General features: G+C 36.1%; 1 protein-coding gene across 5 annotated transcripts in view; it reads right to left on the bottom strand.

Moving 5' to 3' along the window:
- PPFIBP2 (PPFIA binding protein 2) overlaps positions 1–17,001 on the bottom strand; it is a 109,225-nt gene that overhangs the window by 65,782 nt on the left and 26,442 nt on the right. For all 5 annotated transcript variants that reach the window (XR_011048103.1, XM_068399902.1, XM_068399905.1 and 2 more), the window contains exon 3: positions 8,656–8,870. Coding sequence is in view for 4 of the 5 variants with exons in the window: in XM_068399902.1 (XP_068256003.1) it covers positions 8,656–8,870 (215 nt within the window). In the remaining variant the exon portion in view is untranslated. The remainder of the gene's footprint in view (positions 1–8,655; positions 8,871–17,001) is intronic.

The raw sequence follows: 17,001 nt of genomic DNA, 5'->3' as shown, positions 1-17,001 counted from the left end.
TGTCTTAGTCTCTTAATCATTACTAACTGGTAATGCCTAAGTGACACAGAAAGATTAAACTCTTGGAACAAAAGGCAAAAAGATACTGCATTCTGTTTATATGAGCACATTTGCTTTACTTGTGATAATAATTATAATACTTGTGATAATAATAACCACAACAAGTATCATGGGGAACAGACTAGAAATAATGTCATGTAGATACGTGAACAAATAATCCTTTCCCAGCATAAAATGCACTCAATCCTAATGTCTTAATTCTTTGATTAAAATCTGTATTTCAGAAATAATCAGACTTAGATGGCCATTAGTTCCAAGCCAGCATGGTTAACCCTCACCCTCATTGCATATTGGGCAGGGAGGTAATACTTCCAACAGGTGCTGACATTTTTGGAGTCATTCCCATCTGCAGGCTGTATGATATCACATATCTCTAGCACTACTATGTGCTTTCTGGTTATTGCTCAAATAATAACTAGCTCTCTTCCCTTGGCTTGCATAAAGGATGTATTACCAATACTTAGATGAAGTTACTGTTTAATTCATCCACAGACATTTGCACATTCTTGGCAGTTCCAAACATTCCTTGCCATATGCTGAAATACTTTTTCCAGCCTAAGTTCTAGAAGAGCTATAACTTTTTGGATGAAACTTATTTAGACAAAAATGCAGATTGTAGGAAACTTGAGTACTATGTTTTTGCATAAAAGCTAAAAAATGTTTTCTGCTTAACAGAACAACAAAATCACTGGGAACACTCCCCCTCAGTTACTACAGGCAAGAAAAGAGTATACTGATATGTAAAGAAAAATATTTAAAGAAATATATTTTACCACACAACATATTACAATAATTCAGGTTTAGTTTTCAGTCTGAAAGGCTTCAAAGCACTGCTGAAATTACTAAATATGCAGTAAATCAGTATAGGAAACATTTGAAATAGGATATTTACCAAATATTTGCACCTACATCAATGACATTATCAGGTAACATTTTGTCTCTCCTCAGTATGACACACATCAGATTTTCTCTTTTAAATTTCAGAATGGAAAAAATTGTAAAAAAAACTCAAAACAGAATAAGCTGCAGATAAACCTCTGCAAGTCCTTATTTCTGATAAGGAATATACAAATATTCATTATTTTCTTCTTAAGCTTTTCATTATTTCAGGAAAATAAAGCACATGTTTATCTACTTATGAAGAAAAGTAGCATGCCAACATGTTGCATAATATGTCTAAAGTAAGTATAAGTTGTTTCCATTTTTGAAAGATCACAAAACCTGAAAATATATTTAGTTGCATTTTAAGTAAATACAGGTCTGTTTACCACTATTATTAGCATACTATTGCAAAAGAGAATGAAATAATTTTGTTGAGAATTATGTTATTGCTATGTTTGTCATAACTGATAACATTTAGCAAATGAGACAGGTCAACCTACCCAAATTCTGTGAAATCTGAATAAAGGTTATAGACAGAAATACTTCAAACTTACGCCCTTCCTCTAACATTCAAGTAATACCTCCAAATCAATACAGAACCTTTAAAAAGAAAATTTTGCCCCCAGAATCTTTACGTTACCATTACCTTTATATCTTATCTGTTAGCACCGTTGTTTAATGAAATAATTCTCTCTTACCAACCAATCCCTCTGTTAATTACTTCATAGAAAACATTTTCTGATGCCACCTCTAGCTATACTTAAAAAAGCAGATACTTCATAGCACTCGCATTTATACTGAATGTTTGTTAAATTAATACAGTGTATCATAGTTAAATCAGTGAAAAGCAATGCAGCTGGAAATTCTAGCGACACCATGCATAACATTAGACACAAAAGAAAGAATGAATTAATGTGATATTCAGCCACTTAGTGCAAAGGAAGGCACTGAAGCCAACAGCTGAAAGTCTTAGATAAATGGAACTGAATAAATCGTATTAATGCTTTTGAAGGCTAACGTGCAATTTCTGTATTCAATCATGGCTTCCTATAGAGTAGTCCTCTACTTCCTCTGACAGTATGAAGGTGTGGATAGCCCATGTAGGTGAGGATTGCCCCCAGGGGCTAAACTTCACAATATGTCAGTAGACTACCTTGAAATCTTGGAAAACTTAACATATAAAAATACAGGCCCTGCTATTATAACAGGAATACCACCTTTCTTCCATAAGTACTCTAAACCTAAGGCCACAATTCTGTTTAATCAATTCTTGTTATTGTAGTTTAAAAGTGGCTCTGTTAAGCATTAGTGACCATTACAAGGGTGGAAGAAAAATGCCAAAAAAATGATCTCACCATGTCATTTTAAGAAAGATCTAAATCAGCCCTCCTCACTGCAAAGCTGTTTTAAGCTTCTATCAGTTCTTCATGAAGAGACGACTTTCCTACCTCTGCTCACAGCTACTACAGTGAGAAGTCACAGTCACAGATGATAGGGTTGACTCCCAGACAAAGCAACCACAGAACATTAAAAAAATTAGGCCTGGTTTAGAAAAATTCCATGCAGGCTGTGTACACCCCTTTCCACTAGCTCCGAGGCACTCTCTAGTATTCATAAACAGCTGCACATATGAAGGACACTTCTCTGCTCCTTCTTCTGTGCTGTGAATTGCTCTAATGTGCTTGGGGAACTCTGAGAGGACCAGATCTTCCAGTTCAGGGCTTCCTTGCATCATCAACTCATTGAAAAGGAGCTGGAGCACAGGAGAGGACTGGGTCATACAATTTTTCAACTCTGACGACTGCTCAGAAAACATCTCCTTCTAATGTTTCAAGTTGGCAAAAATAAACACAAATGCTTATGGAATGACAGCTTTTCTACACTGTCCCAAGCAGGCTCTACTGGTCCACTTTCAATTTAACATGTGTTAATACCACTTGGCAATGGGAAGATTCAGCTATATATAGCTCCATCATCACTCTCAACAGTAGAGTCCCACAGTCAAACCTACCAGCAGATAAATATATTGGCTTTAACTGGCATTGCTCAGAATATATTCTCTTCCCACTCAGCTGTTGCTGAAAAATTCTATTGATACTTTTATAAAAGCATTTTTTTGAAGTAAGTGCCCTGTATTGCAGTCATTTTCTGCCTCTGTTCTGGACAAATAACTCTGTAAAATGAATCTTAGACACAAGTGAAATAAAGAGATCAGTGATTATATTTCAGCAGAGCACTTTAACACATGCTTAAAATAAAACTTTGAAGTAATTTCAAAACTTCACAAACTGCACCAAGTCAGAATTCTGAACTGGGGCTTACTGTTTTAATCCAAGTCCCTGTGAAGACACTGGGGAAAAAAAAAATCCTTGATTTTAACAAACAGTGGAAACAATCTCTTCTGAATGTTAACCATGACCAAATGGCAATCAAGACTCTAAGAAATTTATTGTATTTCTGCTAAAAAGTCTGATTTTACCAATACAAAAATACAGAACATGAAATGAGACAGAGCACAGCATATATCATAAGGCAAATCACATTATTTTAACAAACTGCCTCTACCACACATTCCTCTTACTATTTCTTCTGCTCTTCTCCCCTTCCTGCTTCCTCAAATTTAGAACATTTAGAAGGATTTTCAGAATTAGGCTACCAAGAAAAAACATAATCAGGAAAACACTAATGAGTTTTCAAGAATCAGCATTTTAAGGGCAGTATATAAAGCTACATGGTGAAGTGGCTTGCTTTAAATATAAATGTTCCACTGGAAGGAAGACCATGTTTTGCAATCCTGGAAATAAGGCTTTCACTCATGCTTAAAATTGTTTTAGGACTACTGTAAGGACACTAAGGTTCCTCTACTCAGAAAAGGGTTCCATAAAGATGTATAGAATAAAAAAAAAGAATTAACAGTGTAGAAGTTCATTTAGAGTTATGAAATGAAACTAACTAAATACATTCTCTCATAGCTCACTGAGTCTAACACAGTCAGTTACTGCAGCAGTTAATTTTTAATGCTGAAACTACTACCTGCTTTGTGATATGTCATGTGGTCACTAGCAATACTAAAATATTTAACAAGAAGCATTGAAACTATACACAAATTGTTTTATATGAACACTCCATGATAACCCCCAGGTCTTTTTGTTCCATTTTTAAGGCCAAAGAAGTTACAATTGCAAAGCACGTAAAACACTCCAGACATTCACTCTGAGGCAAAAATTTTTACTACAGTTCTTAGTAGTTAAAAGTCTATAATTAATGATGCCTTATTCCATTTTAGCTTTGTCAAAAGATTTGTGCAGTTACAGCAACTATTAAATCCTCATTCTATGATACACAGTAATAATAGTTCTAAATTCAGAGCTACCTTTGTCAAACCTATTTAATCTATCTCAAAGAAGCAGCAGCACAGTTACTGTGCCCAGTTATACCGTAAACTCAAGAACCTGATATGTTCACAGATCCCAGACCACAGAAACACAAAAAGGAGCCTTTTGAAAAAGCACACCTTTAGTTCCACAAATGGTATGCCTCTTCCTTAGAGGACTGTAGAGAATAAGCACAAAATCCAACTCCACCAAATCACTGAAACACCACATCACCACCAATGGTTCCATAAAAAAGGAATAAAGCAGATGCTTTCAAAAGAGGAAGTAAGCAAGGTAGTATCAGGCATGAAACACGATGGCTAAGGTCTTCATGCTCTAGACATATCTAAATTTTCCCACATCTTTGGTATTCAAACCTATAGGAGACAGACCAAAGAATGTAACATTTACAATTGTTTAAAATAAACAAACAAAAAACCTCAAACAAATCCCAAAGCACAACTTGGTGACATTTCATGTCTGATAAATTCCATAGTTTGGTACTATGGAACTGAAGGAAGGTAAGACTCTACTGACACCACCTACAGTATCTATAATAATCACAGAAGCTTCCTGACTGATCGGTAATAAGCCAATGTGCCTGAAAGCTGACCAAAAGGCTAAACTAGAGAGTCTTGTTTATTTAAACACTAGGTGTAGTTCAGCACACTAAGTAGCAAGTACCAAAGCTGCAAGGCTACTTGAATTATAAGGCCAAGGGGCAATTTTCTGCAGAAGTTATTTTCCCTTTCTAGTACAGTTGAGCTCTAGTTTCTAGATTATCCTCCAATACAAACAAACAATACAAAAAAGGTTCAGTCACTTTCTGTCCTCTAACCTGCAATTCCAAACTGTGTGGCACAAATAGAACTAGGAGGGATAGCCATACTCTGCCTCAGAGAGCTTTCAGGGCTGCATTAGGTTATGATGATTGCTAATGCAGAGGGAGCACACAAGAAAATAATTGGGACTTCTATTCTGTACTTCTGCTTAAGCCAAAATGCTAGCTGTTAAATGCTGCTATTGGATACTATCCAGCAGGAACTAGTCTTGGGCCATCTTTCTCACTCCCCTTTCTGCAGTTTCCCATAAAAGCCAAAATAGGGCAGTAGCAAAACACAACTTCAAATTATTTCCATAAGGCACATTGTATTAAAAATCATTGCAGCTGCCATCCTTAATCAAGGATATAAACAATTTTCAAGTTTGCATTTAAGTGAAGAAGAATCATAAAATAACACTTACTCTTTTCTTGAAAGGAACATGCTTATCTACTTTTAAAATAGATGTCAGATTGCTTTTTGTATCTTTAGTTTCTAACGTATTCCTAGTCAGGATAAACTGGGAATATTTTTGACCTCACCTATTCCTATATAATATTAGAAACAAAGCAGTTGCTGTATTCTCTAAAACCAGTGGCTTATTCAGTACGTGCTAGAGCAGCCCCCAGCTTCAAAGGAAGGTGCATAGACCCCAAAAATAAACAGATGTGGAATTAATAGTCTACAAAAGAAAATCCCCCTCCAATCCAACCTAAACTCTAAAAACAAAGCTCAAAAGCATCAGTTCACCATCCATTCCAATGTTTGTTACAATTCAACTATTGCTACTGATATCAAACATTGTTTTATGTAACATTTCAGTTGAATACAACAATTAAAAAATATTCCACATCTCTGTACTGAATTATTAGCCTACACTTTAAAGAGCGTGCTTAGAAGAGACCCTTTGTAGCAAATTCCACTTGAGAGCATTTGGCATTTTCTGTGTAATGATGTTTTACCCAATAGTTACCAGCTGCAACAACTGGGGACCCACACCTCAGGGGTGCCTATGTGAACTCATGGGGTGCATGCTCACCAGCGTCTGGGTTAGCAGATCGTAGAGAGCTCCACGGGTGCACACAAAAGCTAAAGCACCCACATGTCCATTAGGAGATGTGTGTAAACAGGGGAACCCACATCCACAGAAGAGGCTGTTCGTGCTTGTAACCAACACCAGCTGCGAGAGAGGAAATGTGTGAGCGTAACTGTGAACGTGTCTGTGTGCATGTCTGCGTGATTTAACTTCTTGGAATTAGTTCTAGAACTGCATTCAGAAATTTGTAGGTGTTCCTTAACATTTCTTAGGCATCTAGTATTCTGGTTTATCTGTTGTATTGCTGATGGTGATCCTAAATATATAGTTCACTGATTTCTGCTTAACTGTCTTTAATAAATCAGCAAACTCCTTCAACCTTGATGTGTTTAAACCATGGGAACTGAACAGGGGGTTTTTATGACACTTCAACGTTTCATAAGCTAATGATTACCAAACTTTGAGGCTTCCAATGTGAAAGGATTCATTGAGCTACAGAGTTCTCATTCTCTATAACTTACTACCTTGACTATCCTTTTTCACATATCAAGTATCATGTTTCACAGCTCTGGGCTGGAATTAAGGAATTTTCAGTATGGGACATAACTATACATATTCCATTTAACTGAACTGAGCTCAATTTTATCAGATTTCTTCTCAATTTCCAAGTGAAACTGCTGCTTGTCAGTGGAGAAAGCTCTTCCAAATTTGAAGTCCATGGAAGTTGTGTGCATGCTTACAAATTATTTGCATTTTTTAAAGATATAAAAAAGGTCTACAAATACATACATTACTATCCATTTTCAAATAACAGTCACAGCAACTATGCACTACCCTCCCTGTGCATGTCTTTAAAAGAAGTGCAGAATTCATCAATACAGAACAGTGCAGAATATTTTAAAACCAGTGATCTCAACATACTGCACTAGAGATACTCTATGCCACCTGTTTCCCTGTTCTGTTGGTTCTGAGTCCTGACTGCCCAATTGCTTTATAAAATGATAAACTACTTTTGATGCACTAGACAAGGCTTTTAGGACATCAGTAAACTGCAACTCTAAGAGGGAACTGTGGCTTCTGTTTTGGCTGGTTTCCCATGAAAAAGAAGAGATACACATATATAGATTAACATGAGGAGTTAAAACATCAAGTGTTACCTACCTTGCAGAGCTGAAAAACTAGCTTAATTAATATTTCTGCAGAGGGGCCAAAAGCCAGACCACCAGACTCAAACTCTTCACCTTGGTGGTTAAGGGCCAACTTTACTGTGAACAACTCTGAAAATTTATGTCTTTTATGCATTAAAAATATCTTTTAGCTATTGCAAAGCTTTGAAAAGCATTAAAACTTCGCCTAAGGCAGGAATTCAGTAAGAGCTGGCCTAAGGATACAGACTCAAAATCTAATACTATAAATCCAAATTAAACATTTCCTCCACCTTTTGCTTTCAAAACTGGTACCAAGTTCTCATTCCTTTCTCTCATATGGTCCCAAACAGGACTTGCCAGCCACAGACCAGCACTCTGTGGAGAATGCCAACAAACCAGCAGCTGACAAGTTCAAACAAAAGCAGCTACCTTTCCAACAACATTAAGTTACAACAGGCACAAGGCAGCTATAGCAGATGATGAACACTGAACCAGAAGCTACAGACACAGTTACAGAAAAGTAACACACATTGACAAAGCCAGAAGAAAATCCCAGCTGTCTGAAGCTGAGAAAGTAGTAGGTAGCTTTTACTTATTTGGAAACGATCATTCACTTGCAGTGACAGGTTTGGGGAAGGGGAGTGTTCTGGCAGGACCTGCTGTTTCTCTTCCTTTACATCCAACGGGTCTCTCAAGGTCTGTCTGAAGATCTGCTCCTCATCTGCTAAGCCTCAGTCTTTTCCAATATAGTCAAATGTTTATTCCCCATCTATCCCCATATGAATGTCTCACATTCAGAAGCTAGAGCTTTCTTGCATTTACCACCACTGCCTGGTGTACAAGATACTTTGGAGATTTACAACACCGATAGTTAAGGTAAAGGAAATGTAGCGAGGAAAAGGACAGGAGAATCATTCAATTTGAATTTGTCCCTTCAACAGACAATTCCACCATATTCCAAATAGGTGGTTCAGAAATGAAAAGTTTTATAACTAGTTATAAACTTGTTTGTTATCTCCAGCAAAGGATCAACAAAACTAAACCAAACCAACCCACAGAAAAGGTGACATTTTTGGTAGTTCATTTTTACTATTTTTTTCTCTCACTAATGACAAAATAAGGTATTTTACCAACATCTTATACTCCTATATCTGCATTGCTTTAGTAATCAGCACATAAAGTGGTAATATCATCAGCTATCTATGATTGCTCACCATCCCCTGCAGTTCTCTAAGTATGCAGATTTCAGTTATTATAAAAATAACAGAAGTATCAAAATACTTGAACCAATGCTGTTTGCAAACAAAATGGAAAAGCTATAAATAACTACTCACCAGATTCTCTTCAAACCACTCCCGTATACACACTGCCGTGGCCCCTGGAATTTGATTTCGCAATGCTTCTTTCTCTTGAGGATCCTCTAGCATTTCCAATGCCATCTTTAGATCTTCCAGGAGATGCAAAATTTGAAATGTGCCCAAGTATACTGAGGGAGCAGGTGACACAATATCATAACCACCATTAGCATACTCTGTAGCTGACTTTGTACCTAAAACAAGTAAAACCAGGAGAGACAATAATGTTATGTAATTGTTTTGTGACAAATATATCAGTACTACACACTACAACATTTGGACTCCAGATGCTAATTGACAAGTATCAGTATTTCATGCTTAGAAATACTCGAGTTAGTCTCTAGATAAATAACGAATACTGGAGAATTAAATGTGAGAGGTATGTACAAGCATATTAAAAAAGAATTTTGACCTAGAAAACATTTGCAATGTCTGTTATATTACAAACGCTAAAACCTTACCACAAATCACCTGTAATTTTCCATGGTTACCATGAGATGTCACTAACTTCTCAGCTACATAGTGAGAAGTCCCCACACAGAACACTGTTAAGCTACATAAGAAAGACTGATGAAGTCCTTTGACAAGAAACTTAGATGAAAACAGATCGTGTCACCCAAACTAAAAAAATATGTGACCTTGAGCAGGTTTAAAATCATCCCAGAGAGAGCAAAACCCAAAAAGTTCGCAATAAAAATGGCTACTGAAACTTGCTAGCTCTCCAAATTATACCACCTCCCTCCTGCCAGCCCTCCAGCACCAGTATTATTTTCTCAAGAATAATCAGCACAGCAAGGACCATATCTTGCTTGATGGAAGAATTATAAGTAATACAAATTCTAATATCTCCGAATCTTTTTGTCTTAATACCTCGTGTTTCAATGAGATGCACACTAAAATGAGCTATCTTTTCTCAGTCCTGAATTTCAGACCTTGACTTCACTTTATATCCCTTTGTTTCTTTAACAGATGGAAAACTTCTATTTGCTCTACTTTTTACAGTTTCTATTTACAATTCATTGCCTCATGTACATAATAGATTGTACTCATGTCTTCATTCCTGTTCTCTCTGGCATAAGCAATCACATTTTCCCCCTTTATTTGACTTCACAGGAGATTTTTTTTTTGGCTTTGATCATTCATATTGCACTCCTCTCCATCCTTTCATTTTGTAACATACTTTACAGGTGTATGTTGGATCCACATAGCATATAGTATTCCTTAGAAGACTATATCATTGATCTACACAAGGGGGTTATAATAATCTCCATACCATTCTTCATTTTACTTCTGTGTTTAACATAATTTACATCTTAGTTATGAAAGGAACAGAAATCTTCACTGGGCCTTTGAAAATAATTTGCCAAGTTTTTTTCCTGAGCAGATGTATCTAATTTGAAACCCAGATGTATAAGTAATTAAATTTTCTTCTTCAATGCACACTACCTTGCATTAATCAATGTAAGTTTGCCTGCTATGGTTATTTACCTGCCATGATTTGGACATTACAAACTATGTTTGGACCCAGTGGTTTATTCTATGTATTGACTGATACACAACTAATACCTAAATATAGCTCATGAATACACTGACGCTCTAGGTCCTAGTACACAGAAATGCCCTCTGCACCTAGATTAGCTTTTAACCAAAATGCTAACTGATCATTTAATCCTAATATTGTTTCCCATCTCAATCAGTTTTTGATCCAAGACAATATTTTGTCTCTCATTTTGTGAATGCTTAACTTTATTCAAAGCTTTTGGGCAAATTAATAATGTTAACCAGGTTTTCTTCAGCCACTGCTTTAATGACAAAGAATTCTGTCACATCAATTATCTTTGCAAAAAATTGTGTGGTTTGAATTTTACTGTACGATGCAAATGGTTTTTTGGTTGACTGTTTTAAACAATGCAAAACCATCCCCAGAAATTTCTAAAGTTTTGCAAGGCTCAGTAGCAGGGATTTTATTTTTTTTAAAGCAACACTCTTTATTTTCACTACTAGAGTATTTCATACAGTCTTAACCTCTTTTCAAACTCAGAATATTTCCTGTTTGGTCCTGTTGACTTCCGCTGCTTATGAGTTTATTTTAATACCTCAGTGTGAGATCTCATCTTAATATCCGGCTAAGACCATGTCCAAGATAAAGTTTCTTCAATATCTGGTGCTACAAAGACTGCTACACAAGACAACTTCACCTCGTAAATCAACCTTGTCTTTCTAATTTATTTCCTTTTGAGGATAGGATCAACTAACTCTTTTGCTGGATTTGAGTATTCTAACCATTAAAAGATATTTTCTTGTGTATTTCTATACTCTCAGATACTTAGGCCAGCTTAGTTGTTTCTGTTTATGTACTTCCTAAAGCAGATTAATGTTAAACTCTAGCAACTAAAAATAGCAGAGTCTCAAATTGTGTAAGGGCCATTTGGATCATATAACCTCTCCAATCTTTTCATTCAGCCAGTGGCTCACTACTTACTTTCCAAAACAGATACACATACAAACTGAAATCTGGCATTGTCTTCTTAAGTAGCATTGATGCCACTTTTAAAGATGTGGCTTCCTTGGTTACTGTGACATTAGGACTTTTAAACTCATCTTCTCACTCTCTTTTGGAAAACTCCATGCTAAATTTATCTTTTTTTTGCTTAGCAAGTACTTTTCACACCAGAAAAGCAGACAGGATCCCAAGTTATTTCACAATCAGCTTTGGTAGCTACCCCTTCAATGAAATGACAATTTAAAATAGATATGGAATGGGAAAAACGTAATAGAGCATTCTGCTATAGCATTCTTCATGTTATTTATATGAATACTTTTTACATACAGACAAGAGAGAAACAAACAAACAAAAATCCACACAATCCAAACAAAACCACACAAACATTCAGGCCCACAACCAGTACTTCAGGTATGAAATAAAAGCCATAAGCTTTAAGCTAAATGCAGATTTAAATCAATTGTTCAGGAGTTCAGTTAATTATACTAGGTAGTTAGTTTATACAGCCAAATATACAGCCATACTATACACACCACTGTAACTTTCTTGAAGACAGTATTGGTGGTGTCTTCCCTCACCAGTCTAAATGCCTCACTACATATCACATCTTGCCTCCATCCTGAGATTATCATGGCTACAACATTACTGGTAACATCTACCTTCTACAGAAAATAATTTTAAATTCTGTAGTAAAATTCACTGACAGTGACATTCACACATTTTGGTACGCCTTTATTTGATTTGCCTCTATCAAAACACTAGGAAAAAATATATACACACACACTTTAATCTTGGCAAGAAAAAGAACTGTCACTGTTAAGAAACTCAGTTCTATAAAGGCAAAAATTCTCAAGTGCTGAAGCACAGGCAGGGCCAGACAGGAATTATGTGTTATATGATTTCCTGAGACTGGGCATACTCCATATGCATGCTTCATTTATCCCAAGCTCTTCAATTGACTGTTCAGACTGGCAGAATTCTAAGCATCCTCAAAGTCTCACATTTTACACAGCAGTGGAAGGTCATGATTTCTCAGAACTCTCAAGAACTGGGTCCATGTGTAAGGCACACATGCCAAGTTTCCATAGTTGTAATCTAAGGTGGGTCTTGAGGACAGTCCTGTCCTGTGTAGGGACACTTGGAAGGTGGCAATGTGTTTTTGCTGGGAAAGAACATCAGCTTGACGTCTAATAATTGAGACAAAGTAAATTTAAGTATTTTCAGGTTTTTTTCTCACTGTTCCCTTTCCTGCCTCAAGTTTTCCTCCATTTAAGTTTGCATGAAGTAAGAAATAAAAAAGAAGCCAGAAGAAGGAAATATTTTTCCACTCATTGCTAACAAAAAGAGATGCAACAAATGAAAATTGTCAAAGATATCCTTATGGCAAACTCATGTTCCCTGAACAACCTAACAACACACAAAAGCTGGTACATCTTATGCCTTACCCCATACTTATGGCTGGGAATTCATGTTGAGCATAAATAGTACAGGATTTTAAACTGCAGAAGACAATAAATATACTTCAAAATTTTCTTAGCTAATAATAGTAAATAGACAGCATAGTATTTGCTTGCTTACATGACTAAAGATGTAATGATCTTACAAGTGAACTATCTGTAAATTCTTATATGCATTCGTTCCATTAAACCTTGAAAGGAAAAACATCTCTTTGATTCACACCAACTGAAGTTAAATGAAGGAAGCAGAGACTGAAAGGCTCGATTTCATTCATGATTTTAAATCTTTCAACTGAGGTTATCATCCATGAAAGAAATGATTAAAAATATATATATCAGTACTATTCAAGATTTGTATTTGAACTTCAAGAAGCAGGTGAGAGAAGAATGTACCCGTGTCTGATACCATCAGAAAGACAACCAAACAAAAACCCAAACTGCATCTGTACCCTTACCATGCCGAGAATACAGGGCATAATTCTGAGATGTGCTGAAGATTCTAGCTTTCAGCATTCAAAATTTCACTAGTGTCAAGTCACTGGGATCACAAATATTAAAGTAAGGACTTCAAAGTGCTTTGCTTTGCTGGATAGGGGCCATGGTACTCAACAAAAGTTAGAAAGCCCTCCCATGAATAACTCTCCTTGCCTGTAACAGGAGATCTCAGTGCATCATTAAGAGAACAAGACCCTTCACACCTCCCCATCAAATACACACATACACTCCTCCTCTGTGAAATTATTTTTAAACTGGTTTGCTATGAGTTGCTACTGTAGTACCTTTTATTCTCCTGGCTGACATAGAAAATGAAGAATTCTTCTGAATTCCACAACTAATGCACTTTATACTAGGTAAAGAAATGCAGAAATGCAGAGTTCAACTCAGCATTTTAATTCAGAAAGCTTCCTGTTTTACTGCTTAAATTCAAATGAATCACAGGCTTCCTTCTCTTATTTGCTTTCCATGTAGTTTCACATAAAGTAGGATATCTATTGCTCACAAGAAGGACAAGAACACACCCTGAGAAACAGAAGTATAAGTGCGTAGGAGTAAATAATTATATTTCTTTGCATTAGTTTAAAACTTTACATCATCATGCTGCAAAGCACATTAAGTTTTAGCACTGGACAGTAAGAATTTGGATCTCTTCACAGATTGATGCAAAAAAAGAGATGCCACAGTGCAAACAGAACACTATGTGTTACCAGTATACTCTACCATTAACAGCAATTAATTTGCGTGTAGCTTTATTATAGATAGCTGAAGTGGGGAAGAACATGGTTCAAGCACGAGAATTTTATAGATACTCAGGAAAAATGAGTGCAGTTTTGAACTCTTGCAAAAAGACTCATTTTGTATAGCCTTAAGCAAGTCACATTCTTCCTGTGCCTCATTTTTTCCAAGGGTAAACAGGACACCGGGGAATATTTTGTCATTATGTTTATATAATACTCAACACCATGGTTTCCTAGTGTACTACTGGAACACAATTGATCATCATAAATGTCCACCTAGGAGAGGCAGGAGAGAAAGAAAGAGAAAAAAAGTATTGGAACTAAGACATTCCAAGCAGCTCAGTTCTGGCTTCCACATACCATGGATGAAGGAGGTGAAACGTTGCTGCACCGTATATGTATGGCAGAAAGAATAACAAAAGTAAGAAAAAAAGGAAAACTACTTTTAAGTTACACATTTCCTACACCCTGATCATGCAAGCACATTTTTAGTTCAAAGTTCCTTGCAATTAGCTGAACGGCTTCAAGGAAACATTCTTTTTGGGCAAATATGTAACCTATTCAGAAAACAGCACTACTGGTGGCTTGCAAAAATAAGTTACTGAGCAGAAGTAAAGAAAGAAGCAGAAAGCCTTGCCAGTTTGAAAATCCAGTCTCCTCAGCTTGTATCATATACATTCATCCATCACCCAACCTTCATCGCTCTTAGCAGTAGATACTGTTTCTGATCTCTCACTTTTCCTTGAATCTTAACTTATCCCCTGCATTCATCCTTGTTATCTCAGTCTTTTTGCTCTAAAACTGGCCGAGTTTTAGAAAAAAAATCCTGGTAATACACAACTCGACCATCAGTGGTTAAAAAGAGATTTTCCTAAAACTGCAGACTCCTTTAGTCCAGAAAGCAGCAAAAACCCAACAAAAGCCCCACAACAAAACCCAAAAGCTACTTCCATGCTGGGGTAAGGATGACTTAAGCTGAAATACTCAAGGGTAACAGTTCTGATATCTGATCAACAGCACTTATAATAAAATTATAAACATATATTTTCTCTGGCCTTTCAGTCTATCATTACACTGCTAGAGAACTCTTTTTTTTTTTTTTTTTTTTTACCTGAGCTTTTACTCAACGAGCATATAGGTTGTCCAAGTTCTTCCTCTCTCCTTCCAGACTACCAAGTGTAATTTTCCTTGAAGCACAAGTCTGTTTCTCATGAGGACAGCCTTGAAAATGTGAATTTATGTAAACTAACAGTAAGGTCTGGATAGGACACAATTCAGCCTCCTTGTTCCTAAGCCTTCTGTCAAAGGAGTGCAGAGGTAGCTCACACAATCCTTCCTTCTAATACTGTAATGCAAAATACATCACAAATGGTGTTTTGAATCATAGCTCATTCGCTTCTCCTCAAATCTCTGCTTTTAGAACCTTAACAACAGGGAACAGTAACTGTTAAACTGGATTATCAGGAAGCCCTATGAAAAAATTTCCAAGCGTAGAAACGTTAATGACCACATTCATATGCAAGTTTCATGCAGCTCAGATGATTTTCAACTGAGCTTTATTTACAACCACATGTGGAATCCTTGAGATAATTTTCAAGAACTGTCTATAATTTCTTATGCAAATTACCTCTGTAATTACTCAACTTTTTCCTTTTACACGCCTATAGACTCTAAGCTGTGATGTACAGCACATTAGGTACTGTATACACAACTACGACAAAAAGATTTCTCCTATCCAGAAACACAAGCTAAGCAGCCTTACGGCTGGTGAAAAAAGGAAGATGGATTATGCAGCTATGATAGCAATTTGAGGCTGTCTCCATCACACAGGAAAAACAGGATCAACACATTTTATTAAAGACAAAGCAGAACAAATACTTGCATCAATTTTCTCTCTTCTTTTTTTTGTATTTACACACACAAAAAAAGTGTATTTAGGGCCAGAGAAACCAGTTGTCCAATTAAAACAGTGTTGTGAGACAACAAATACATCTTTTTAGGACAAAATCCATAGTTGTTTGTAGTAAGCAGTAGTAAGCTACTGGTAACATGAATACTGTTCCATGAAAGAAATGAATCTGAAAGCACAGGGAAAATAAGAGCATTCAGTTTGTGAGGAAATAAAGGCATGCTGTTTTACAAAAATTACACTATTTTGATTTTTAAAAAGACTTTCAAATCAATTCCATTGCTTTAAAGTAGGAAGTTGAGAAGCTATGATTTTGAATTTAAAGAAATCCCATGTTTGATAAAACTTGTTTAAATTTAAACGTTAGAAATCTGTTCACTAGCCTGTTAAACAACTGAGTGACTCATGTACTGAAAAACAGATCACATCATATAAACCACAAAAGAACCTTTGTGTCTCAGATTTTCAGTCCTATGGGGTTATGGCCTTCATGGTTTAACTGCCTTTCTTTGCTACATACTGTATCTGCAGCTATTTACATTTCTGTTTCTTTTCCATCCTTTTACAAAACTTAATACAAATACTTATGATGTATGGATTTTGTTTTGCATAAACACAATGAAGTAATGCAGTACTGCATTTTTGGTAAGCTGATGTAGGTGTCTAGGTCATGACTGCTATTTTTGTTGTTTTATACTGACAGAACTGTTTATCTATAGTCAGAGATAGGAATTTAAAGTAGCATACTTCAATTGCAAAGATTTCTCCATTTTGAATTAGTTTTAACTCTTATTTTCAAGGAAACTTATTTTGTTGTTTCGCTGGAAAGGCAGGAACACGTGCAAGGGAAGTCAAAGACCAACTTGATCAGTAAATCACTGACTTGGACCTTCAAAGGACAATTGTGTCTTATACAAAACAATTTTAAATATCTATTTTTGTAAAAGAGCATTAAGTGCTTATAGGAAACAAGTTCTCGATGCTTTCAGCTCGATGAGATTCTGTAGTACTGGCCTGTTTACAGAGGGAATCCATCAGTACTACAAACAAAATTCAGAGAGTCTTCACTCTCTATCTTGTGCTCAGACCCCCACTATCTGTGAGAAAATATGCCTAGGATAGTGAAAGTATGGGAAGCATGTTTTGGGACAGTAGCCCAAATAGCTATAATGACCTCTTGCAAGGTTAAGCACTCAAAATTGAGGAAATTCCAAACTTCAG

The sequence above is a fragment of the Nyctibius grandis genome, chromosome 4 (genome assembly GCF_013368605.1).
Source record: "Nyctibius grandis isolate bNycGra1 chromosome 4, bNycGra1.pri, whole genome shotgun sequence".
NCBI lineage: Eukaryota > Metazoa > Chordata > Aves > Nyctibiiformes > Nyctibiidae > Nyctibius > Nyctibius grandis.
The sequence above is the reverse complement of the archived record's forward strand: the minus strand, read 5'-3'. Positions and strand labels throughout refer to the sequence as shown.